Source organism: Palaemon carinicauda, chromosome 11 (assembly GCF_036898095.1).
Source record: "Palaemon carinicauda isolate YSFRI2023 chromosome 11, ASM3689809v2, whole genome shotgun sequence".
Lineage (NCBI taxonomy): Eukaryota > Metazoa > Arthropoda > Malacostraca > Decapoda > Palaemonidae > Palaemon > Palaemon carinicauda.
In genome coordinates, this window is record NC_090735.1 from 57,363,565 (window position 1) to 57,391,294 (window position 27,730).

Here is a 27,730-nt window from a genome sequence, read left to right on the forward strand (position 1 = left end):
TATTATGATAGTTAAAATTAATTTTAAGTGTCTGGTGGATGTAATAAGGCAATGGTTTGCATATTTCGAGTAATAATGCAAGGTTTGCATATGTCGAGCAAACTAGGTATGGCAATGTAACTTAATAGAATTTTTACTAAATAATTTAACCATTTAATGCATGACCATTATCAATGAATTTACATTGGCCGCAGTTTAGAACTACGTGAATTTGTTACGGAGTCTGTATTACTAAAAATATTTTGTAACTTGATAAAGGGCGGAATTTCATTAATTCCTAATTATTTTACTATATCAAGCAATTTATTTTAAAACTATGCTTTCAAGAGAAACTGTCGATTTTTATTATGAAGGACACATGATTTGGGGTCTAGGTCTTTTCAAGTGATTTCCAGTTATTTCACAGACATCAGATATAGTATAAAAGTAGTTAGGATTGAAGGAAAACAAGTTTTTAAGATTCATTAATATAAGGATTGAAGGAAAACAAGTTTTTAAGATTCATTAATATAATGACGAAAGTTATCTTCCTATTTAAGTTTACAAAATTCTATTTACATATATAAATAAGCTTACCTTATAAATAAGATGGCTTTCAATATCACATTGTTATAAATATATGTACAACAACATTTATATCACACATTCAAATTCTGTTATAAGAGAAATATTGAGTAATGAAAAATAAGATTATTTTTTTATTGTTTATACTCGATTGAATTGTTTTGATTTTGTGCTTAAAAATATTCGAGTAATTGATGGCTCGGGTCTCTGAGTCAAATAATGTTTTTTTTTTTATTTACAAAAATCCAAATAGTTTAACAATATGCGTTATACAGTAGATAATAAAAAAAAATAATAAAAAAATGTCTACCTAGATGAAAATTTTTACAACTATATTAGCTGCGAATGCAACAATTCCTTAAATCCTTATGAAAATGCATATTTATGCGAACTTGGAAATTCACTAAAAACGTGATAATTAACCTTTTGAAAATGCCTTTGCAAAGCAAGAATTACTGTAGCCTCTCCTTTCCACTCAAGAATACATTGCTTGGATATTTTTAAACTATAATGAAATTAGTCTTCAGATTAATGAAATCTCAAGTTAAGTTATGACTAAGATAATGGAAACCGAGATAAATAATAATTGAAAAATATGGAATAAAAATAATACTTTGTACTAACATCTCTCGCCTTAGGTAACTAATATAAAAATTCAATTAAGTAGATACGATCAAAGTAAAAAAAGGGATTTTGACTTAGGAAAAATCTATTTTTGGGGAGAGACCCGTGACCGGTGAAAAGGGTCCTTCTTTACACTTTTCTAATATAAATTTTCCAAATATACTAGAGAAATAAAATAATGGAATGCAGAGGTTACTACCCTCGCGCGATCACCTTGTGGGTGTCGTGTATACAACAAGGGCGTGTGAAAACCACTATTCACAGGCTGTCTTCCATTTAGATAATCCCTTCATCAAAGGGGAGGGCTGTGACAGGCCCTAGAGAACACAGTTGGACTAAATAAAAAGATGTCAATAGTTATTTATACAAAACAATTATGCAGACACTGTTAACTGGCCCAACTTTCTTTAATGGAAATATATATTGGTTCAAAATTAAATCATCATAACCTGTATTTGAAGATGTTTCAACTGAAATTGCTATACAAGTACATGAAAAAAGTTTATGAAAATTTATTACCGTTAATCTACGTAGGATATTCAAATTACACTATTCATCACACGGAAGCACATTATCGACTGCAAGAAACGCGCATCAAATATTAGTTCTTTATTCATTGTAGATAGTCTTTAAAATTTACCATCAAAATACTGTGTTGGTAAAACTTTGAAGCCTCAACCCATGTAACGCAAGTAGAACATTTTATACGGTCTAATTAAATAATTTACAGATCTAATAAAACTATGCATATATAATACACTATACTACGGTAGTCGCAATAATGAAATGCCCATAGGGAGATACCCATTCCTATGAGTTATGAAATTCTATATTACCGATTTTGATAATTAACTAGTAAATTAATAAGGAGAAATGCTGAAATTTATATGATTGGCATGTAGGCAAGATATGTGAGCTAAGAAAAACTGAATTATGATTATAATACTGATATAGCTTGATGTATTTACATTGACTAATTACACTGACAATAGTTCAATATATATATGCAAGTATAAAAGATGTTATATCAATGAAAACGTCTTTCTAATATATTAGCACCAGCCCAATATTACTATAAAAATGGTACCAAAGAATGCCATTTTGGTTAGGCTTATTTTCTCCGATCCTGCTCTTCCGCCTAGTTTTAGTGAATCTTGTTCAATTTCATTTTCTTCTAGTGGTCTCGATGGTACTGTAGCTAGTGATATGTTCGGAGCTTGTGTAGATAATGCTTCATCTGAAAGTAATGGAAAATTGTTATCTACTGTTTAAGTAAGGAGTATAAATTAACTTCTTGACAATTATATTGTACCATTCTAATTTTTACCCTTTGCTTGCAGGTATTCATAAGAAGGAAGGTAAATTGTTTCTACTTATGGACAGTTATGAGTGTCTGGAGTACGCAGCTTACATAATTTAAAGTTCTAATAGAGTAACCACAGACTGAGAGCAGAGCTGCTTGATATGCAAAGCATTATAATGTAGATATTATGATATCACTGGAGCTGCTGTTTTGTCTTGGCTTTTAGAGATAAAAAAAGCTATTTAACTAATTCCTGCATATGTCACAGTTAAAGCACTTGCTCCAAGATGGTTGAAAGCTTCCGTATCTTTAAGTACTGAAAACAGAGACAGCGAGACCTGAAAACCGCCGTATCTCTGATAGCTTATGAGCAGCCAAGGGCTGATGAAAATGTATGTGAGAAAGCTAATATAATTTGGTAGTTGAAAAATATAGCAGACGTTGAAGTGAGAACAGCTGAAACCTTAAAAAATCTCTCAAACTGCTATAATCCCTGTGATAAGCTCGGATAGCTCTATCAGAGACCTGCAAGTGTGTGTATCCTACAGAGCAGAGAAATAAGAACTGTTGTATCCCACTGTAAAGAAGACTTGGGAGGTGTTGTATTCCGTTGAGCAAGCGATTCAGGAGTTATTGCATACCGACGAGTAAGAGGTTCGGAAGTTATTGCATACCACCGCGCAATAGACAGGGCAGCTGATGGATCTCACAAAATGCAACACTAAGCAGGTTTTCGATCACTCAAAGCAAAAAAGACTTTACAGCCGATGTATAAAAAAAAAAAAAAAACACGAGACCTAACAGGCTTTGTATCCAACAAAGCAAGTCTTCAAAACTATTGAATTCCACAAAGCAAGAGGCACGAGAGTTATTGTATCCTACAAATCAAGGTGGCAAGAGAATGGATGTTTTCCCCAAACCAACAGGCATGAGAGGGGCTGATAGTCCCACAACAAAAGGTTTGACAGCAGTTGTATCCCCCCACAATAAGAGACTCGCTAGCAGTTATATCCTTTTCAGCAAGAGGCTTGGCAGCGGTTGTATCCACATCGGTTGTATCCAATGCAGCAAGGGGCTCGGCAGTGGATTCATCACCCTCGGCAAGGGCCTTGGCAGCAGTTGTATCTTGCTCAGCAAAATGCTTGGCAGCGGTAGCATCCCACCCGGCAAGAGGCTCGGCAGCGGTAGTATCCCCCACAACAAGAGGCTGGTCAGTGGTTGTATAACCCCCCGAGGGTGTATCTCCTGGCAAGAGGCTAGGCAGCAGTTATATCTCCCCCTCCCCCCCAGCAAGAGGCTGGGCAGACTTTTCCTTGGCAGAGCTTGTATCCCCCAATGCAAAATGCCTGGTAGCACTTGCTTCCCCGACAGCAACAGGATTGGCAGTGATTTTATCTCCACAGCAAGTCTCTTGGCAGCGCTTGTATCCCCCGACAGCAAGAGACTTGGCAGCGCTTGTATCCCCCCACAGTAAGAGACTTGGCAGAGATTGTATTCCTCACCGCAGAAGGCTTGGCAGAGGTTGTATCCTCCACAGCAAGAGGCTTGACAGAGGTTTTATCCCCACAGCAAGGGTCTCAGCAGTGCCTGTATCACACCCACAGCAAAGGGCTCGGTAGTGTTGGTGTCTCACAAGAAGAGATTGCATCCCTCGCAACTGATGGCTCATGGACAGAGGTTACATCCCCCAATGACTGGAGGCAGAGGTTGTATCCCCCGTGACTGGAGACTCATCAGCAGACATTGTATCATCCCGTGAGAGGCTCATCAGCGGTTATATCCTCCACGGCAATAGGTTCAGCAGAAGTTGTATCCCTTATAGCAAGAGGTGCGGGAGTGCCTGCATGTCCCCCAGCAAGAGGATCATCAGCACTTGTATCCTCCACATCAAGAAATTTAGCCTGCTTTTATCCACCACAGCAATTGGCTTGTCAGCACTTTTATCTCCACAGCAAGAGGCTTAGCAATGATTGTATCCCCCAAAACAAGGGTCTCAGTAGAGGTTGTATCCCCAGCAGCAAGAGGCTCGGCAGAGGTTGTAAACCCCACGGCAAAGGACTCGACTGAAGTTGTCTCCCCCACTGCACCAGTAACATGCCTGACAGGGGTTGTATCCCCATCGGCAAGAAGCTCGACAGAGGTTGTATCCCCCACAGCAAGGGGCTTGGCAGAGGTTTTATCCCCTACAGCAAGGGTCTCAGCAGTGCCTGTATCACACCCACAACAAAGGGCTCGGTAGTGTTAGTCACAAGAAGAGATTGCATCCTCCGACACTGGTGGCTCATGGACAGAGGTTACATACCCCCACGACTGGAGGTTTATTGGTAGAGGTCGTATCCCCCGTGACTGGAGACTCATCAGCAGACATTGCATCATCCCACGAGAGGCTCATCAGCGGTTGTATCCCCCACATCAATAGGTTAAGCAGAAGCTGTATCCATTATAGCAAAAGGTGAGACAGTGTTTGTGTAAGTCCCAAAGCAAGAGGATCATCAGCACTTGTATCCCCCACATAAAGAAATTTAGCCTGCTTATATCCCCCACAGCAATTGGCATGTCAGCCATTGTATCCCCACAGCAAGGGTCTCATCAGAGATTGTATCCCTTACTGCAAGAGGATTGATAGCAATTGTATCCCCACAGCAGGAGGTGGAGGTTGTAGCCCCCGCAGTAAGAAACTTGACAGGGGTTGTGTCCCCCCAACAAGAGACTTGACAGTGGTTGTATCCCCATAGCAAGAGATTTAGAAGTGCTTGTATCCCCAACAGGAAGAAGCTCGACAAAAGTTGTATCCTCCACAGCACGACGCTCGACAGAGGTTGTATCCCCCAAAGCAAGAGGGACATGGGTTGTATCGCCCCGACAAGAAGCTCTGCAGAGGTCATATCCCCAACAGCAAGAGGCTTGGCAGAGGTTGTATCCCCACAGTAAGATATTAGACAGGGGTTGTTTCCCAGCAACAAGAGGCTTGACATGGATTATATCCCCCGCAGGAAGAGGGTCGACAGTGGTTGTATCCCCCAAAGCAAGAGGCTTGGCTGAAGTCGTAGCCCCCAAGGCAAGAGGCTCGGCTTTGTTGTATCCTCCCGCAGCAAGAGGCTCAGCTTTGTTGTATCCTCCACAGCAAGAGGCTCGCAGCAAGAGGCTCAGCTTTGTTGTATCCTCCACAGCGAGAGGCTCGGCAAAGGTTGTACCCCAGGCAGCAAGAGGCTATGTCAAGGATGTATCCCCCACAGCAAGCAGCTCGGCAGATATGGTATCCCCCATAGTGAGCAGCTCGACAAAGGTTGTATCCCCCAAAGCAAAAGGCTTGATAGAAATTGTATCCCCACAGCAAGAGGCTTGATAGAGATTGTATCCCAGACAATAAGAGAGTTGTGCAGACTTTTCCTTAGCAGAGGTTGCATCTCCCACAGCAACGCTTGTATTCCCCGACAGCAAGAGACTCGGTAGATAATGTATCCCCCACAGCAAAAGGCTCTGCACAGATTGTATCCCCAGACCAGGAGGCGGAGGTTATATCCCCCATGGCAAGAGGCAGAGGTTATATCCCGCATAGCAGGAGGATCGGCAGAAGTTGTATCCCCCGCAATATGAAATTTGACAGGGGTTGTATCCCCCAACAAGAGGATTGATCGTTGTTGTATCCCCAGCAGCAAGGGTCTCAGCAGAGGTTGTATCCCTCAGCAGCAAGAGGCTCGATCAAGGTTGTATCCCCACATCAAGAGGTTCGGGCGATATTATATCCCCCATAGCAATAAGTTCGACAAAAGTTGTATCCTCCACAGCAACAGGCTCGGCTGAAGTTGTATCCTCCACAGCAAGAGGCTCTGCAAAGGTTGTATCCTCCAAAGCAGGAGGTATGGCAGAGGTTGTATATCCGACAACAAGAGGCTCGGTAGAAGTTGTATCCCCCGCAGCAAGAGACTTGACTTAAGTTGTATCCCCCGCAGCAAGAGGCTTGGCTGAAGTTTTATCCTCCACAGCAAGAGGCTTGGCAGAGGTTGTATCCCCCACAGCAAGAGGCTTGACAGATATTGTATCCCCCACAATAAGAGAGTTGTGCAGACTTTTCATTGGCAGAGGTTGTATTTCCTACAACAATAGGATTGGCAGTGCTTGTATCCCCTGACAGCAAGAGGTTCGGTAGATATTGTATCCCCCACATCAAGAGACTCGGTATGGATTGTATCCCCCACAGCAAGAGGATCAGCAGAGGTTGTATCCCCCTGCAGTATGCAACTTAACAGGGGTTGTATCCCCAACAAGATACTCGAACGATGATGTATCCCAACAACAAGGGTCTCAGCAGAGGTTGTATCCCACCGCAACAAGAGGCTCGATTTAGGTTGTATCCCACATCAAGAGGTTTGGGTGCTATTTTATCCCCATATCAAGATGTAAAAGTTGTATCCTCCACAACAGGAGGCTCGACAGAGGTTGTATCCCTGCAGTTACCAGCTTGACATGGGTTATATCCCCCGACAAGAAGCTATGCAGAGGTCATATCCCCCACAGTAAGAGGCTTGGCAGACGTATCACCAAGAGAGACTGCGGGATTGTATCCCCCAGCATCAATAGACTCGACAAGGGTCTCAGCAGAGGTTGTATCTCGCAGCAGCAAGAGCCTCGATCAAGAGGTTCGGGTGATATTGTATCCCCCATAGCAAGGAGTTCGACAAAAATTGTATCCTCCACAGCAGGAGGTATGGCAGAGGTTGTATCTCCAACAGCAAGAGGCTCAGTATTAGTTGTATCCACCCCTCAGATCAAAAGGCTCGGCAGAGGTTGTATCCCCCCGCAGGAAGAGGCTTGGCTAAAGTTTTATCATCAAAAGCAGGAGGGTTGGCAAAGGTTGTATCCCCCACAGCAATAAGTTCGGCAGAGTTTGTATCTCCCACAGCAAGAGGCTCGGCAGAGATGGTATCCCCCACAGTAAGAGAGTTGTGCAGACTTTTCCTTGGCAGAGGTTGTATCTCCCGCAGCAATAAGATTGGCAGCGCTTGTATCCCCTAACAGCAAGAGGCTCGGTATGGATTGTATCCCTCACATCAAGAGCATATGCAGAGATTGTATCCCCACACCAGGGGGGGGAGGTTATATCCCGCATAGCAAGAGGATCGGCAGAGGTTGTATCCCCCGCAGTAAAAAAGTTGACAGGGGTTGTATCCCCAACAGCAAGGGTCTCAGTAGAGGTTGTATCCCACTGCAACAAGAGGCTCGATCAAGGTTGTATCACCACACCAAGAGGTTTGGGTGATATTGTATCCCCCATAGCAAGAAGTTCAACAAAAGTTGTATCTTCCACAGCAAGAGGTTCGGCTGAAGCCGTAGCCCCCAGGGGCTGTATCCCCCACATCAAGAGGCTCGGCTTAGGTTGTACCTCCACAGCAAGAAGCTCGGCAGAGGTTGTATCCCCCACAACAAGAGGCTCGACAGGGTTGTATCCCTGCAGTTACCAGCTTGACATGGGTTATATCCCCCGACAAGAAGCTATGCAGAGGTCATATCCCCCACAGTAAGAGGCTTGGCAGACGTATCACCAAGAGAGACTGCGGGATTGTATCCCCCAGCATCAATAGACTCGACAAGGGTCTCAGCAGAGGTTGTATCTCTCAGCAGCAAGAGCCTCGATCAAGAGGTTCGGGTGATATTGTATCCCCCATAGCAAGGAGTTCGACAAAAGTTGTATCCTCCACAGCAGGAGGTATGGCAGAGGTTGTATCTCCAACAGCAAGAGGCTCAGTATTAGTTATATCCACCCCTCAGATCAAAAGGCTCGGCAGAGGTTGTATCCCCCCGCAGGAAGAGGCTTGGCTAAAAGTTTTATCTTCAAAAGCAGGAGGGTTGGCAAAGGTTGTATCCCCCACAGCAATAAGTTCGGCAGAGTTTGTATCTCCCAAAGCAATAAGATTGGCAGCGCTTGTATCCCCTAAAAGCAAGAGGCTCGGTATGGATTGTATCCCTCACATCAAGAGCATATGCAGAGATTGTATCCCCACACCAGGGGGGGAGGTTATATCCCCCACAGCAAGAGGCAGAGGTTATATCCCGCATAGCAAGAGGATCGGCAGAGGTTGTATCCCCCGCAGTAAAAAAGTTGACAGGGGTTGTATCCCCAACAGCAAGGGTCTCAGTAGAGGTTGTATCCCACTGCAACAAGAGGCTCGATCAAGGTTGTATCACCACACCAAGAGGTTTGGGTGATATTGTATCCCCCATAGCAAGAAGTTCAACAAAAGTTGTATCTTCCACAGCAAGAGGTTCGTCTGAAGTTGTATCCTCCACAGCAAGAGGCTCGGCTGAAGCCGTAGCCCCCAGGGGCTGTATCCCCCACATCAAGAGGCTCGGCTTAGGTTGTACCTCCACAGCAAGAAGCTCGGCAGAGGTTGTATCCCCCACAACAAGAGGCTCGACAGGGTTGTATCCCCCCACAACAAGAGGCTCGACAGGTGATGTATCCCACACAGCAAGGGGATCGGCAGGGGTTGTATCCCACACAGCAAGGGGATCGGCAGGGGTTGTATCCCACACAGCAAGAGACTCGGTTGAAGTCGTAGCCCCCACAGCTTGACAGGGGTTGTATCCCCACACCAAGAGACTCGGCTTTAGCTGTATCCTCCACAGCAAAAGGCTCGGCAGTATTTGTATCCTTCACAGCACTTGGCAAAAGTTATATCCTCCACAGCAGGAGGGTTGGCAAAGGTTGTATCCCCCACACCAAGACGCTTGGACGATGCCGTATACCCCACAGCAAGAGGCTCGGCAGGGGTTGTATCCCCCACAACAAGAGGCTCGGTAGAGGTTGTATCCTCCACAGGATAAGGTTGTATCTCCCGCAGCATGAGGCTCGACTGAAGTATCCTCCACAGTAAAAGGCTCGGCTGAAGTCGTAGCCCCCACAGCTAGACGGGTTGTATCCCAGGCAGCAAGAGGCTTGACAGGGGTTGTATCCTCCCACAGCAAGAGACTCGGCTTTAGTTGTATCCTCCACATCCAAAGGCTCAGCAAAGGTTGTATCCCCCACAGCAGGAGGTACGGCAAAGGTTTGTATCTCCGATAGCAAGAGGCTCGGTAGAAGTTGTATCCACCCCTCACATCAAGAGACTCGGCAGAGATTGTATCCCCCGCAGCAAGAGGCTTGGCTGAAGTTTTACCCTCCGTAGCAAGAGGCTTGGCAAAGGTTGTATCCTCCACAGCAGGAGGGTTGGCGAAGGTTGTATCCCCACAGCAAGCAGCTCGGCAGAGGTTGTATCCCCACAGCAAGCAGCTCGGCAGAGGTTGTATCCCCCACAGCAAGAAGCTTGACAGACACTGTTTCCCCCACACCAAGAAGCTTGGCAGATGCTGTATACCCCACAACAAGAGGCTTAACAGGGGTTGTATCCCTCACAGCAAGAGGCTCGGTAGAGGTTGTATCCTCCAGAGGCCAAGGTCGTATACCCCCTGCTACTGGAAGCTCATTGGCAGAGGTTGTATCCCCCGTGGTTGGAGGCCCTGGCATAGGTTGTATCACCGATACCAAGAAGATCGGCTGCAGTTGAATACCATCTGTTTTATCTCCAGCAGTTTTATTCCTCCACAGCAAGGGGCTCCGCATGGGATATATCCCTCAAGGGGTTTGCCAGCAATTTTATCCACATGAAGGGTTGCAAGCAATTGTATCCCCTAGGAATGGGTTCAGTAGTGGTTTTATCCCCCAGAAAGAGGCTTGGCAGATGTATCTCCCCACAGCAAGAGGCTCGGCAGAGATTTTTATCCCACAAAGCAAGGAGGCCTGAATGCTAAATCTACACCAACAGAAGAATGATAGAAGAGTGTATCCCACAAAGCAGTATGATTGAAGACTACCACAAAACCTGCAGTATCCCACAAAGAGGACTGAGAGGGGTTTCATCACACAAAGCAGGATTGTTAAAGACTGTTGTATCCTCCAAAGCAAGAGACCTGAAGGCTATTATATCCCCCCCCAAAGGAGCATACACCATAACTGAAGATTTAATAATATTGTATCCCACAAACAACTGTAGAATCAAGAATGTTTTATCCCACAAACCAGCATAACTGAACTGTTGTACTCCACAGACCAGCATAACTGAAGGCTGTTGTATGACACAAAACAGGATAATTAAAAAACCGTTGGTCTCCCAAAGCTAGCATGGCTATTGTGTCCCCCAAAAGAATATGATGGAAAACACTTGTATCCCCACAGCCTTAAAAAAGTTATCCCATAAACTTAGAGGATGGAAAGCTGTTGTATTGCTGTTGTATCACAGAGATGAGGATAATTTTAGACAATTGTATACCACACAGAAAGATAGCTGGTACTGTTTATACTGACTATTTAGAGCTATTGTACCCTACAAAGTAAAAGGCTCTAATACTGTTGTATCCCCCTAAGCAAAGGACTAACCATGTATCACTAAAGCAAAGAGGCTTGGAATCTATGGTATCCCACAAGGCAAGCAGCCTGAAAGCAGTTGTATCCCACAAGGCAAGCAGCCTGAAAGCAGTTGTATCCCACAAGGTAAGCATCCTGAGAGCGGTTGTATCCCACAAGGCAAGCATCCTGAGAGCGGTTGTATCCCACAAAGCATCGTCATCCCACAAAACATAGTAAGTTAAGCAGCACATTTGAAGAACACTGATGTATACCACAAATAAGGATAACTTTAGACTCTTGTATCCCAAACCTAAAAGATTTTAAAGTTACTGTATCCCATAGAGCAATATAATTAAAAAGCAGTTGTATCCCATGAAGCACCACTGTATCCCATAGAGCACTATTGGATCCCATAAACCAAAAGACTCTAAAGCTATTATGTGTCACAAATCACAACACCTGGCAGCTGTTAATATCCCTTCACAGCAGGGCACTTGACAGCTGTTCTGTCCGTTCAGAGAACTATGCCTAACTGCCATTATATCCCGTAGAGTAGGTTGCCTCAGTGTTTTTGTTTCCCATAAAATAGGAGATATATGCGAGCTATTTTATCTCATCGAACAAGAGGTAGGAGAGAGGGAGCAAGAGACACCTTGTAGCTGTTGTATTCCACAATTAAGGAAACCTTATAAACTGTTGTAGCCCTCAAAACAAGAGACACAAGAGCTGTTGAATAACAAAGTGCAAGGGTCCTAAAAGCTCTTTTATCACAAACACCCAGTGACCTGACAGTTACTGTATCCTTTAAAGTAAGAGAGATTATAGCAGTTTTTATCCCACTGTGAAAGAAACTCAACAACTGTTGTATCCCTCAAAGAAAGATAGCTCAGGGTGGTTGTATCCCTCTGACCAAGAAAACTAAGAATGATTGAATCCCAAAATCCAGAGCCCCAACAACTGTTTGTCCATAGAGCAATAGACTTGAGAGAGCAGCTGTACCCGTCAAGAGACAGCAGCTGTATGCCACAGACCACAAGACTAGCAATGTTTTTTTTTTTTTTATCTCATAGAAGAAGAAACTGGGAGTCATTTAGTACCTTGCCGAACAAGATATTGGCTGTATCCTGCAAAACAAAAGAGATCCTGAATACTATATATCAACAGACTGATCAGTCGTTTATCACAGAGAGCAGAAGCGTCCCAAAGGGAAGGGTACCAGTGTTCCGTTGCATTTTCATATCATGAAACTTGCATGGCAGCTTCGTACAAAACCTGAGGGTGATTGGATGTTACTGTTCAAGATACCTGAAAACTGTTGTATTCCACACACTGAGAGACTCCCACAGAGCATGAAACTATAGCATCCTGCTGAGCGAACGACTGGTTATAAATCCGGAGAAGATTCCTGAAAGCTGTAGCATTCCAGAGATCAACAATGAAAGATATAATATATAAGCTACAACCGAGTGTTGAGTCAAGATGCGTTACATCTCATTAAAGGTGAACCTGGCCAGAAGCTGTATCCTAACGTGCTATACCATGCTTTATCCAAAAGACCTGGAATCTTTTGTTAAATATAATTATACTTATCCATGTTACACTGTAAAACTTCAGTTCGCTATATAGGTTTGTTAACTTTATCATTAACCAGTACATTAGTAGCAATGAAAGATCAATAATCTTATTGATCCTATGTTCTCACCTTCTTGACGTTCCTTGTATATAATAGGTTTAACCGTGGTTTTGGGGCTATCTGACTGGATTTCAGGTCTGTATATTTCATCATCCCTTGTACTGGGAGGTGAACACTCTTGCTTTAGTGGTTGAATAGAGATGAAGTCCGGATACTTGATTTTCCTTGGTAACTGAAATGAAAGCTTTTATATGAAAACAGGAAATTGATCCTACACTGGTTAATAATAATTTCTGTTTTTATTTATTTCATCAAAAAACTATATGCAAAAATATCAGAGCTTTTAGTATTCATAATGATGCCTTTTTAAAAATATCTTTATCGTGAGAAAATTACTCACTTGTCTCGTAATGACTTTTCAAATGCTTTATCTTGGTTTAATAATAATCAAATTGACAAAATAAATGTTCAATTTCCCATTTCTTAGCTTTACTTAAACTTTATGTACACTTACTCCCTCAATTAATATGCGTCCATGGTTTTCACAGGTTGGTTCATGTTGACCAAAACTGATCCTGTCCTGCAATGCAGATACCAAACGTGTGTCCTTCCATGTGTTTTCGTCATAAAGGACGTCATAAAAAGTTCTATTGTAATACTCTGTAAATAAAGTATAAGTGAAATTTATTTTGGATCAATATCATAACCATAAGATGACGATGTAATAACCAATTAAATTTCAATAAAACAAATTACTCCACAAGTGTAGTAACAAATCTTTGTGGGTAAATAATCTATATAGAATTATAAAAAATTGATAAATCTGAAAGTAGCAATAATTATTATATTAAGAATACATATGCACCTTATACTTTAGTTCAATAATCCAAAAACTATAAGGCCTAGGCTCAATATGCATTTATACACTAAAGTATATAACCTATGTGTGATTTAAGTAAATCAAAACTAAATTAACACTCACTCTGTGGCGATTTAATGACAACATAATGATATATGTCCCCAAGATGAATGTTTTGGGGTTTGTTATTGCCCTCAGTGAGCATGTTGGACAAATCACTGTTCTCATCTTCTTCGCTGATGTAGGTTTCACTGTAAATTGAAACCAACTTTTAGGTTCAGGAACTAAGATATTAAACCTCAAACTTTAAAGAAAAAAAAAATAGATTCTAACTTAATGTAATTTCAGAAAATGATTTGTTGTTTCAAAAACAGAATTTCTAATTTAGAAAATTAACTTGAAATATATCAGCTCTTATTTCATTAACAGAATTTCTAACTTATAAAAAATGAATGTGAAATATATCGGCTATTGTTTTAAAACAAGATGCTTCAATTTTAGAATAAAACTTTTTAGTGGACTTCATAAAGGATGACAAAATAACAGGATCAACTGCAATTTGAAAAATTTTAGTGCAGTGAACTTAACACAATACGCAGATCTTGTCCCACATTACTTATCAATTTTAATAAAACTATTTGTAAACCTTATTGTCTCCCTAATATTCATTAGAAATATGGATGTTTATAATGAAAAACAATAGACAATATGAATGATTGGGTGAAGTTTGTGGAAATTACATTGCTTTAAGTTTCACATATAACCTTATCTGTAACATCTTGAAAAGATATATTGATACACACCTGAAACTCTGATCATTGAATATCGACCTGTAATAAAATATAATAAAGAATGATGAAAATTCTTTTTTTTTTCTCCCCATAACATAATATACTCCCATTCATAAATGGTATGTGACTAATACTGAAACTATTCATAAAATATAAATAGAAGGTTGGAATACTTTGTTGATTGTAATGAAATTACTTTATGAAGTTGAATTATGTGAAACACTAAGGATGTACTCATGACAAAAAATTCTATCATTGTAAAAAAATTATGGTTCAAAGTTTTGTAATGCAGTATAGGCCTACAAATGACCAAATGTATCTATGCAGCATGAAGCATAAGTTGATAGTTATTTGACCAGCATGAGAAACTAATTTGGCATCCTATAATTTCACTCTCTTATGATACATAGCCAAAGCCATTTGTAGAAACTGTAAAAGTCTCAATACTTACATATCATTGTTATATAGATTTTCAATACCAAACGTATCAAACACAAGGGCCATATCTGGTTTGGAGTAACATCCTGAGAGGTTGACTCTCGGGTAATACGTCAGGAAAGCCAGGCACATTTCATCCTCTGTACTAAAGCCTCCCTGTAAATTACAGAAATTGATTTAATTAAATGATTAGATAACACTTACAGACAGACACACACATGTATATTTTTGCGAGTGCATTCTTCTTTGAAAAGCAAACAATGTTTGATTTAGAAATCAATAACGTACTTGATGCGCGATTGATAAAAAAAAATATTTAAGGATACTGTATATTGGAAGGTTTTCTAAACTGCAGTTAACTGAACAGATTACTCTTGAGGAGATTAAATTACCAACAATCACTACCTAATTACTGCTATTACGTACAAACATAAATCAATAGTATTAACCTATAAAATGATATAGAAAACTATTGTGGAGAACAAGAGAACTATTTTCCATAAGGGCTCAAACACAAATATGTACCATAACAAGAACAGGAGAACTATTAAGGTCTACATAAATAGGCTGTATACAAAACCGTACTGAAGAACATTTGAATAAGCTATAAGAAAACTCAATTTTTACTGTATTGAAATAATGTATGGGGAACAGTATCACAAGACATTTTTTGATACAGCTTACGGGGTAGATTTTGCGACTCGACTGGCTTAGAAAAAAAAGTGTCTTTCAAGTAAACCTGGATTTTATAAGACGTACTGTAATAATTTTAAGTCAAGGAGTGAAACACATGCCAAAATTAATTACTTCCATCTTCTCTTAGGCAAGCTATTATGCAACCACATTCTCTGGCGATATTAAAATATTCTCAAAGTATATTACTGAGGGAACTTAAATCGAATAATTGATTGGTATTACTATGTGACCCAAACACTAAGAAATTTATTGTATACTTACAAAGGTTGGAGACTTTCTTTTAGTAGAGTCATATCCACACTTTACTACGAGTGAATCGCCAGGTAAAATCTCCATATCCTCTTCGAGAACCCTCGCTTGTTGGTAGTTGAAATCATAGCTCATATCTGAGAAGAAATACACACATTAATGCCAAGCATTTCATTTATCACGCAAAACTCACTCTATAATCCTCGGCTTTCCAACTTCTAAGAATTGAACAGTTGCAGTCGACGACTCGTAACATCTCTAAAAAAAAGTTTTAAACTAAAGTCAGCTTCAAGAGATATTGTGAATATGTAGTCTGTTCATTAGAATAAATGCAGTTTTCATAAAGCAGGCTACCCCCTTTAGTATCAAATGAATCAAAATAATTAAAATTGGAAGAAATCTAAAACTAGGAACTATGGGTGTTTATCTAAAATCTGTATAGAAAAATTGTGCACATTGCTAATGGCACTACTTAATTATTGAAAGTACTTAGTTTGGTTCCTATCAAGTAAGATTAGACTTTTTGATAAGAAGAAACCCAGGCCTTAGCAAGTTAAATAAGCATACACACCAAAATGAAACATTCGACACTATCTACTACTACTACTACTACTACTACTACTACTATTACAACAAGAGTGATAATATACCCAGACCCAGGTTTGAGTAAAGAACCTCGACATTAATGAGCCTCATTGAACAGTCGAGGCAATATAATACTTTTTAACATTTCAACGATTCATAAAAGGAAAGAGTGATTAATAACATTACAATATCCTCACCTTTGAAGACAACAGGCATTTCTCTTCCCTTACGTATTTGTTGTATAGATATGGAAGACGCTAAGAGATGAGCATGAAGAAACCCTTGAAACACCTTTATGCCCCCTGGAGGTATTCCCTGAAAATAACGACAGCGGTTATCAAGTTGAATTCAATGGTGGGTAGCACTTGGGTGAAAACTTACATTGATTTCATAAAATTTCATAAAATCCATGAAATCTATGAAGAAAAAAATAGAAGACTTGAATGGTTATGAGACATTGTAGCAGTAAAAGCTCTGTTTATCGATAATACAGTAATAGCACTAAGATTGGGAGAACAGATACTGTATACCACTAAATTTTTATAATACTTTCAGCCATAAATAAATACTTTAGTACTTCACTTTCCTAATAAATTCGGGATGAAATACAGCATAAACATTTGATTGGAACTACCATTTCATTAAACAAATTACCTATACTCAAAATTTACTTAATACAATTCGAGACACTTTCTTATAACCAACTGGTCTGCCCTAGACACATTTATCTAAAAAACTTCTCATGGGAGGCTTTTACCTTTTCTAGAACACTGTAATGAATAGTACAGTGAATTGGTACTACTGAATTACGCTGTCGACAAAGCAGTGCAGAGTTGCAAACAAAGGTAATTGACATATAGCCAAATAACACAAGGGATAAACCCAAAACAGAACTGCTGTAGGATTTGGTTGCATTATTCAAATAAAACTTAGAATAAGACAGAAGCACCAGTTTTTTTACCCGATCTCCTGATATATAAAAAAATTAATATAGACAAACAAACATATGAAAGGAACAAATTAGAATAGTGAGATAAGCAAATCTATGAAATGCCTAGGAGACCAAGGACAATTATGTCAAACACCACAAAACCCACATGCTTAAAGGAACTTTCTTCTTACTCTTGCAGTACAGGCATCAGTGCAATGGGCCACTGTCTGCCACTTCTGCCCTGGAGGAATAATGTGCGTTGGCGAGACAATGTGGCCTAATGTGAGGATACCAGCATCATATTGGCGTAACTTGTGGGTGTAATGAATCCGAACTCCAGAGTTGTCAGTTACACCTGTAAGAGGGAAAATAGTCTTATAAAAGGCATGAAACTTTTTCTGGAATTACCTCTTCAACTGCTAAAATGCAAGATAATATTGCTGGAATCACCCCTTGAATTCCTAAAGACAAGATAATGTTGTTGGAATTACCCCTTGAATTACTGAAGGCAAGATGATGTTGCTGGAATTACCCCTCATTGCTGAAGGCAAGATAATGTTGCTGGAATTACCCCTTGAAAAGCTAAAAGGCAAGATAATGTTCATGGAATTACCCCTTAAATTGCTAAGGGTAATATAATCTTGATGGAATTGCCACTTGAAATGCTATAGGCAAGATAATGTCACTGGAATTACCTCTTGAATTGCTAGAAGGCAAGATAATGTTGCTGGAATTACCCCTCCCCCCGAGTTGCTAGAAGGCAAGAAGATGTTGCTAGAATTACCCCTTGATTGCTAAAAGGCAAGATAATATTGCTGGAATTAACCCTTGAATTGCTAAAAGGCAAGATAATGTTGCTGGAATTAACCCTTGAATTGCTAAAAGGCAAAATAATGTTGCTGGAATTACCCCCCCCCCCCCCCCCGAGTTGCTAGAAGGCAAGATGATGTTGCTAGAACTACCCCTTGAATTGCTAAAAGGCAAGATAATGTTGCTGGAATTAACCCTTGAATTGCTAAAAGGCGGGATAATGCAGTTAGAATTAACCCTTGAATTGCTAAAAGGCGGGATAATGCAGTTAGAATTAACCCTTGAGCTGCTAAAAGGCGAAATAATTTTGCTGGAATTAACCCTTGAATTGCTAAAAGGCAAAATAATGCTGCTGGAATTACGCCTTGAATTGCTAAAAGGGAAGATAATGTTGATGGAAATACCTTTATAATTGCAAAATCCTGCCAGACTAAATATATTAGAGACGAGATGGGATTGGAATATCTTTGAATTTATTAATACTCGTGTAAAGAATGTAACACTGAGGAGAGAAAAATATCGAGCCTAATGCTGGAAATACAAATCATGTTTCAATATAATTTTTTTCTATATCACTGATCTATAAATTTTTTTTTTAAAGATTATCTATTTTCTTTAAAAAGCCATAAGTATATTTCTTAAAATGTATAACTTCACCTTTCTATGTTTCTAATCTACAAATATTACCAATATTTTAATAGATTCTACCATCAGGCCTTTAAGATAGGTAGTACTATTATCACACCTCCCGTTATGTACTGTAAACTTTGGTATAGCTTATTTTTCTTTTTTTGTCGCAGAATATATTCATCTCCTAGTTACAACTACTCTTTATTTATTAGACTTCTACTTTAACCCCATTCCCGCTCCCTTACTTCCATCCTGCTATTCAATTCCTTAACTTTTAGTTAATAGGGAGAGTGGGAGTTTTCCTCAATTACCTCTGTGGCGAGTAGCTTCTTTGGCTCCAGTGCCTAGAAATTTTCCCCAGTACCATGATCCCAACTCTCTTCTACCATAAGGATTTTAATCTTAATCCAAAGAATGATATGTAAAATATTATAACAAATGAATTTTGACATCTTTACGAGGATTCTATAAAAAAAAAAAAAGAGAAAAAAAAATTGCATAATTTCATGAGAGTGGAAGCGAATTTAATTTGAATAATAGTCTTACTAGAGCGAAAACAAAACTACAATAATTTTCACAGGATATTTTGATTAATCGTATTAGAACATTACCAAGTCACCTGTAAATTTATTAGATTAAATATTTAATGTTAAACTTTACAAATTTCATCCAATACCAACCATCTCTCTAGAAAGCTTCCTGTTATTATTGACTTGCGTGATTTAAATATGGAGATCTAAATAAACTTAACCAGATAAAAAAAAAAAAATTAAATTAGGTAAGCAATTATTACAGGAATTTTGTAAATAAGTCTCGACTATTAGTCGATTCATTATATTAAGGAATAAAGTACATTGTTATGGAAAACACTGTCATGAAAAATTACTAACCTTTTCTGAGGTTAGGATTATCGTAGTGTATTTCCAGCATGAAGTACGTAGCTCCCCCATGTTCAGCCCCCAACGGGACACCTACGTGATCTGGATACATTTCACCTGTAGACCAAACTGAATTATAATCTGCTTTGTTTAAGAGAAAAAAAGATGAGCATACTATACTTTGTTTATTCATAAAACCACTGGCATCTACTTTGCTTATAGAAGGAAAAAATATATATTTTTGCTCAAAAATGAAATTCAAATATATACTTTGTGCATAGATAAAATATGATTATAATTTGCTGCATTCATAGGTGAAGACATCATAATTTTCTTAGATCTTTGATAAGATCTTTGATAAAGTCAATATAATCAAACTGCTTTATTTATAAATTATATATAATTATAATGGGCTTTTTTCATCGGTTATATATAATTATAATCCGCTTTGTTCATAAATTATAGATAAATATAACCTGTTTTGTTGATAAATTATATATAATTAAAATCTGCTTTGTTATACATAATTATAATCTGCTTTGTTCATAGATAAAACTATCATAACTTGCTTTGTTCACTGACAAAACTGAATAATTGTCTGCTTTGTTCATTGATGAAATAATTATAGTCTGCATTGTTCATGGACAAAATAAGATTATAATTTGCTTCTTTAGATGAACTCAAATCATAATCTGGTTTGTCCATAGATAAACCTTAAAATCATATTCTGCTTTTATAGAAGACCAAATTGAAATCTTCATATCGTAGGCTTCTCTGTAAAATGTCATATTTCAATACACACACACACACACACACACACACACACACACACACACACACACACACACACACACTCACTCACTCTCTCTCTCTCTCTCTCTCTCTCTCTCTCTCTCTCTCTCTCTCTCTCTCTCTCTCTCTCTCTCTCTCTCTGTGTGCTTGAAACCCTTACCTTCAGAGCCAACCGCCCAAGCCACAATAGGAGTGTTACAAGCAGACCACGAAAATGGCATGTTGCGATCATAGCACTGAGCGCCAGGAGCCTCCACGAACTTATCCAGGTACTGATGAGCATTATCCAGGTGACATTCATAGAGTAACATGTGGTGGACATGCTGCTCATTTCCAGATTGAATGGCTGGTCGATACTGGAAAAAAAATTAATGGTGGTAATTTTAGCCGGAAATTAGAAATATTTCGTTCAATAAGAAAGTGAAGACAGTTATTCTCCAAGTGCTTCAATAATGTTGACGCAAAAACAGTTACAGTGGTTTCAAATTACTGGAACCAAAATATATGTCTACTGTATGTGCTAGGTACTTTGCGGCTTCCAAACTATGCAATAAGCTCTCACTAAACATACGAAAGACTGAAGATATTAGGGCTTTCAAAATTAAACTGAGGACTTTTTATCTAGGTGCTTCGATAGTGTGGATTTCACAATAAACGAGTAATATGCGGTGTGAAATTCTGAATGGCTCGAAATGCACATAATAAAATGACTGAAGGTCCTATAGAGAGTAGGGTTCCCCTGCTGTATAGGACCAGAAAAGTAGCCCTTTAAGTAAAGTAAGCAATGAGGATTTGATAATAAAAGCTAGTTATGCAGTGTGATATGCATAATACCTAAGAATGCATATGATAAACGTCCTGTAGAGAGTAGGGTTTCCCTACGTGATAGGACCCGGAAAGCAGTCCTTAAAGTAGTCAAGTTGAAGCAAGTTGAATGTTACCAGAAAGAAACATGGGAGATATGAGAAATATCTTTATAATAGCTTTTGTGAATAATAAAATGTGTTGCATTCCATCTTACCATATGAACATGCACTTTATTTCAGGTTCTTTTTGTCCTGTCATACTTAAAGAAAGTGAAATATTTTAGACATTTTTACATAAAATTTATTCCCGTTGACTTCTCGAATACGTCAAGATTCTAATCAAAGGGTCATTAAGACTGAATTCTTTACCAACTATTTAGAAACAATTCTAGTAACATCATCAGACAACGAACATTAAAAAGAACTACATAGAAGATTTCTATTTTACAAAAATACTCACTCCAATAACATGAGTTTTTCTCGTGAGATCTGGGATTTTGTAGAGTTTGCACCAATAAAGTGTCCGAAGGTTGTCCGGCAGAGATACCTGGAAAGTTAAAAGGTAAATGAATGGTATTCAATTTCGATGCTGGATTAGAGTCATTAACCCAAAATCTGGATGTAATAAATATTTAGTGGGAAATAGGACTAACCGTGACCCAATATATACTCCAGAGGCGAGAGAGAGAGTTCCCAATAACTATAATATAATTCTGAGCAACATAAATACTATAAAACAAAGCATCTAAGGCAATTATTTTTGTTTAACATCTGCTACGCATTATTTCAATATTTTATAAAACCCAATTCCTTAATGTCACCAGAATTTGATATAATTAGAATTGGCAGATGAAGTTTATGGAAATCTTGTTTACTACAACCTCATCTTGGAAGGTAGAACTATGAAACTATGTGGTGTTAAGCTATTTCTTTTGTATTTTATCAGGCTTGGGATTCCTAAAACCTTACGCCAGACTCTTTCGTCTTTTGTATGGATTTGTCCATTTTGATACTACGATCATCTATAACCGAGAGATCGATTTTTATTATCAAAACTAAATCAGACAAATATCCTTTCAATTGCTCTTGCAAGTGATATAATCAGAAACATTCAAAATCCTTTGGCATAAGAATATCCTAATGCAAAACGTGTGCAATAGAAAACACACATGTAATACCCATGAGACCACGTTCCAGTATAGAGGGTCCGTAATGCAAATGATACTCTCAAAAGAGAATAGAGTACTCTTGTGGTGGGGGTTATAAGATTTTTAAATCTAATCATTTTTGCCTCCTATTTGCCAGTTTCCACAGTTTTGCTTTCTTTTCCTGAAAGATGGAATCAAAGGTTGTTACCGATTTTCTTTCTATTTGCCTAGATTTGTACTAGGTCGTGTGTGTGGACCTAGTTGGTTGCCTAAACACCACAGGAAGTTTCCTTCTTTGTGTCTGTAAGGGTAGTAATGCAATATGTGCAGACCTTTATTGACCCTTTTTAAGAGTAACAATTAAGTTCATGAAAGCGTAATAGTGAAGTTCATAAGAAGTCATGAAGAACAAAGATAAAAACGAATGAAAGCAATAAGGAAATAAATTTAAAGTTGAACTTAACTTGCTGAATTATTACTTATCGGTGCTTAAATATTGTAATTTATTGTTGAAAAACATTATTGTGAAGTATTTTTATTCATATTTTTTATTGCCAGAGAAATAAAAAACTCTACAAAGATTAAAAAATATCCTGTGGTATTGTCAAAAACAGCATCGTCATATGATACGTGTTTATGTATGTTTATGTTGTTTGTGGTTGCTGAAGACTAAGTGTAGAAGTTTATTGAATTGGGAATAAGTGATATTAAGTATTAAGTACTTTAGAGTTTAAAGTAATATCTAAGGTACAACTGCGAATGTATGTGATTGCATATATGTGTAGATAGTAACTAAAGTAAAACATAAATAGAAGAGAGTTTGATTCTAGTCTTTAGTAACCCCGAAGTTCCCTACACCCGTTCAAATATAGGATATAATATCTGCAAAGAAACTCTGGCAAGTGCACGTCCCTAGACGGTCATAACACAAATACAACTTGGCTAAATTTAAATTATGTTCAATGATAGGACATCATTAAGGTACCACCTTACCTTTGGCGAGAGTACGTCCCAATACAGGACGTCCGGATTCGCAGGTAGATTTTGAGGTCGAGGTTCCCGTAGATAAAGGCTTCTTATCCCTTGGTGACCATGCCTCTGTATCCTTTCCATGCCGTAGGGGTCCTCATCATCGTACGCCCAGATCACTCTTACCGTATCACCCTGCGGATTCAGAAGTATTAATAAATTGTTATCCTCTGATAATGCGAAAACAACTACGAAAACAATTGCTATGTTTCTATGAGCAATATAATTGATCTGTGCAAGTTCATATCACCCTGTCCTTTGAAAAAAAAATTGTTTTTATTGAATGTCTTATATGTGGATAGCAAGAGTTTAGAAAAATAACCCATAAGTTTTTCAATGAATTGTTTGATAAAATGCAATTAATATATCATGAATGTCATACGATAAACAAAAGGTCTATAAATGGAGATATAAATTTAGTAATGCATGTTCATCTCCTAAAAAGTTTTAAACTACAGTCATCTCTATCATGGAATAAAATGAATAATCAATTCAATACAAAAATTCTTAGCAAAAGTTCTGGAATACAATTGAAGATTTGTCAAACTTTTATCGAACAAAATCAAAATAGTGATATGAAAAAAATATTTAAGAAAAAATATATTCATTTAGTTAAGTGCAATTTTTCTGTTTATTCCAAGAGTAACCAACTCCACTAGACAGGATTTATCAGACATGACAAAAACAACGCTGACTGTTTTTTATAGTGTGTAACGGAGTATAGAATTTACCGCCCCCTTCATTTTCAAACTCTTGTCCTTGTGAATAGAGTGAACCTCTGAAATGTAGTTATTCTGGAACTTCATAGCGATAATCAAATTAAAAAAAAATCCTGTTATTGATAAAGGCCAGCATTAATAAAAGTGAGAAACTTTGCAAAAATATAAGATATGCATTGGGAAGATAAACATTGGGAAAAAATATTTGCTCTCTATACTTCAAGATAAACATAAGTCTTGTTCGTAGGTCTTGGATGTAATGATTACTACATTTTGAACTAAGTTTACTAGAGGAGACAAAAGTAGAGGGAAAATGCAACATAGAATCGGCAAACAGGGCTCGACCTCATGAACCAAGTATTTTATGGAAAATGGCCTGCAAAACATCAAATATCGCATGGAGATAAAAAGTCGCCTCATGACAAGCCTTGAGATAAAGCTCGCATAAACAAAGGCTCCTCAGGAACACAGATAAATGTAACAAACATAATCCAAGACTCTTCGTACAGAAATAAAGGTCGCGCAGTGATAAAGGTCTCATGATTCAGCAGGAGGAACTACAAATCACCGAAGAACGAACAGTTTTTCGAATAAAAAGCTGTGATCTCAGTACAGGCTGTGCTCAGGTCACATAAATTCTCCGTTGACATATTAATGACCTTTTTCAACGTATTTCTTGCGGTAGAGCCTCGCAAGCAGTTGGTGGTTAAAAGTTACTAAATTAACATACACTTGGTGACAGTGAAGCAAGTAAAAACTTTAATTACCAAAATGTTCTAATTCAACTGAACATATCATCCTCATCTTTACCAGAAGCGAATGTGCAACTCTACGTGAAATAGGAGCATTTCACCCGCCCTAGTACTCCTGGAAAAACAGGAGTTAGTGTATTTATATAAATCAAATCTTACTTTTGGAAAGAATGGCATGTTTTTTCAAAACAAAAATAAAGACAGAAATGAGGAAAATTTATTTAACGTGGCAGTATTAAATTATAAGTCCAATACACCAATAAGTGTAAAAACACAAGAAATCAGAGGGTTGAAGAGGAGGGGAAGAGATGAGAGATATTCTGAGCTTGGAGGGAGGGGGGGGGGTTGACAGAGGGTGTTTAGAACTTCTGGAAGAGGAATTCCTTTCGCAAGTAGGTCGTGAAGTAGTTAATGGGAAGGCGTAACCGAAAGGTGCTAATCACAAACGGTTTTAAAGCTTTATCAGATTGGCATCGATCAGTTAATACTTTGTTAAGATTTACGAGATGACTTGATTACCAGTGTCGTTCAGAGTCTGGGAGCAGCAAGTTCCTTATGATAATTAATGCAAGACTGTTCATGAACATGAACTTACTTCTACTTTTATTGTAATTATTGGTATCATTACTAACACTTGAATATCATTACCATTATTATTACGGTTAAATTATGACAGTATTTTACTGTTATAGTTTCTATTGATATTGTTGTTATGTTACTAATATTATAAATTCCATTATCTTATTGCTGTTAATAACTTATTGTCCTGTTACACAGCTAATGTAGTCGTTCATTGATTTTAGTGTCATGTGGGGTAAGTAGTCAAGACACGTGATTGTCATGTATGAAAAAAAAAAAAGGTCAAGCATGGAAGGAAAATATTAAGATTAAATTTCATGATCAAAATCTAAATTACATGTTAACCGAAACAAAGAAGTAATCAATTTAAAATAATTCAGTAATCAATTAAAAATAATTCTTAAAATATGGTGCTTACGTAATCCAGAAAATATGGCAAAAATAAAAATCAAGATCCGCTTAAATTTTGCAGTTTTGTTATGTTAAAAAAAAAACCGTAAAGGGGTACTAGGCAAAATAAAAATTTGCTCCAAACAGGCAATTAGCAATATTACTAGTAATGCAATTATGAAGACTCAAAATCGTGTACCCCAATAGCAGGGCTTCAAGATAGATATTAAATAGCCTTTCTTGATCTACCAAAAGCGGGTAATTTACCCATTTCATGGTTGATTTAAATTTTATGATAAATTTCAGCACTTCAAATAGCCCCAGTTTGAGTTACCTTGGTAAGGTGTGTGAAAATCCTTCGAAAAAACGAATATAGCACCGATTATAATCAACGGGGAATGACACCCTTTCCACTGGAAAATGTTCTAAGGGAAGTCATAAGTGTGCAGCAAAATATAATTATTATTATTATTATTATTATTATTATTATTATTATTATTATTATTATTATTATTATTATTATTATTATTATTATTATTATTATTATTATTATTTGCTATGTTACAAACCTAGTTGGAAAAACAGGAGGCTATAAGCCCAGGGACCCCAACAGGGAAAATAGCCCAGTTAAGAAAGGAAACGATTAACAAAATTAAGATAAATATTTCCTATATAAACTATAAAAACCTTAACAAAAAATGAGGAAGATTAATCAGATAGAATAGTGACCCTCAAGCAAGAGGAACTCATAGAAGAATACAATTGGGATTTTACTTAAAACTTCATTCGACTTCCATCTTAAACGTGTGTAATGCCAGGAGTCAAGAAAACTCAAAAATCAATCAATCTAAACAGGTGTACAGTAATCCCCCTTCTAAAGCTGTGGTATTCTGTTCTCGATTTCTGTGACGACGCCAATCTTTTTCAGAAAGGACCAACTCCTCTATTGACTCCATACCTTCTTATTTCTTATATTATGAAGCATATTCAAGGATTTAAAGCGATCAGTTCTTCTATCAGAAACAGTTTTTCACGACATTCATTACTACATATAAAGTTTCCTCAGTCGTCAGTATATATTCTCTTGTATCTTTAACGGATTAAATGTTCACAAAAAGTCTAATTCCAGGTTATTATAAATCAACATAAGATATACACTTCTGTGTGTAGGTTCACACACCTAATACTTTAGGCCGTCATATTCAAATATGATCCCGATATGCTAGTTTAATAAAGAAGGGCCATGTGATGTAATTACAAAAACTATTAAAATGGTTGATTGGATCACTTCAATCCATAGAAGCCCATATGCCTATGACCATGTCACTTATAGCAACTATTTATGAAATCAATCCTTTCATCCAATGCACAGCCGAGAAAATAACTTTTTAGTACTGTTAACTAAAGTAAGAGCAGCAATGAAATGAAGTTCAAAACTTTTCCCAAAGAATACATTTGTAGTACGTCAGGTTTTACAGTAAAAAAAAAATCATCATACTTTGAATTTCAAAGACTTTTTATCACTGCCATTCAAAGGGCTAAAATCGTACGATTAGTGGTATTCACGGAGGTATTGATACGAGCTGATCAAGATTCTACGATATTCGCGAAGGTATTAAAATAACAGGCAAATTACGCTTCACGTCGAATATCGTGCCATTAATGTATATGGAACGAAAAAAAAAGTCATGTACCAATTCCACCACGGAAAAAAGTATTAGAAATCAGTAAAGGAAAGATTTATCGCATGCTTGCGTTAATCAGAAATCATTTTTCCGAACCGGATTTAAAACTGCATGTGTGTGTCGTGCTCATTTCATACCTGCAAATTAACGGGGGGAAAATATGCTCGACCTAAATTACAAGAACGGTAAACGAGAAGATGAATATGCGCCATGGTTTCTTTCTGTGCGTGCTTAAACGTTTAGGTGCATGTATTAACCTAACCTTTGCACATTAATTTTAAGAGATTTTTTTCATAAGTGTAGAAATTGGTTCAATATTGCGATATGTATTTGCTAAAGAGGTCAAAATGAGGAATCCATTGTACGCTTCGGATAAACTTTGTATACAGTACATGCATTTCACACGTATCCTACTTTGTCAGTTATTGTATGCAAAAAGTATAAATTAATCATCAA

The 27,730-nt window shown here is 38.0% G+C and overlaps 1 protein-coding gene across 2 annotated transcripts in view; it reads right to left on the reverse strand.

Annotated features, from left to right (window-relative positions):
- Positions 1-491: 491 nt before the first annotated feature.
- LOC137650026 (DBH-like monooxygenase protein 1) overlaps positions 492-27,730 on the reverse strand; it is a 128,450-nt gene continuing 101,211 nt past the window's right edge. For both annotated transcript variants that reach the window (XM_068383042.1, XM_068383041.1), the window contains exons 5-17: positions 23,114-23,284; positions 21,433-21,519; positions 20,327-20,522; positions 19,387-19,491; positions 17,248-17,411; positions 16,323-16,440; positions 15,553-15,677; positions 14,609-14,751; positions 14,170-14,196; positions 13,490-13,617; positions 13,022-13,167; positions 12,577-12,739; positions 492-2,425 (exon numbers count right to left, since the gene is read on the reverse strand). In XM_068383042.1, coding sequence (XP_068239143.1) covers positions 2,241-2,425; positions 12,577-12,739; positions 13,022-13,167; positions 13,490-13,617; positions 14,170-14,196; positions 14,609-14,751; positions 15,553-15,677; positions 16,323-16,440; positions 17,248-17,411; positions 19,387-19,491; positions 20,327-20,522; positions 21,433-21,519; positions 23,114-23,284 — 1,758 coding nt within the window. In that variant the 3' untranslated portion in view covers positions 492-2,240. The remainder of the gene's footprint in view (positions 2,426-12,576; positions 12,740-13,021; positions 13,168-13,489; positions 13,618-14,169; positions 14,197-14,608; positions 14,752-15,552; positions 15,678-16,322; positions 16,441-17,247; positions 17,412-19,386; positions 19,492-20,326; positions 20,523-21,432; positions 21,520-23,113; positions 23,285-27,730) is intronic.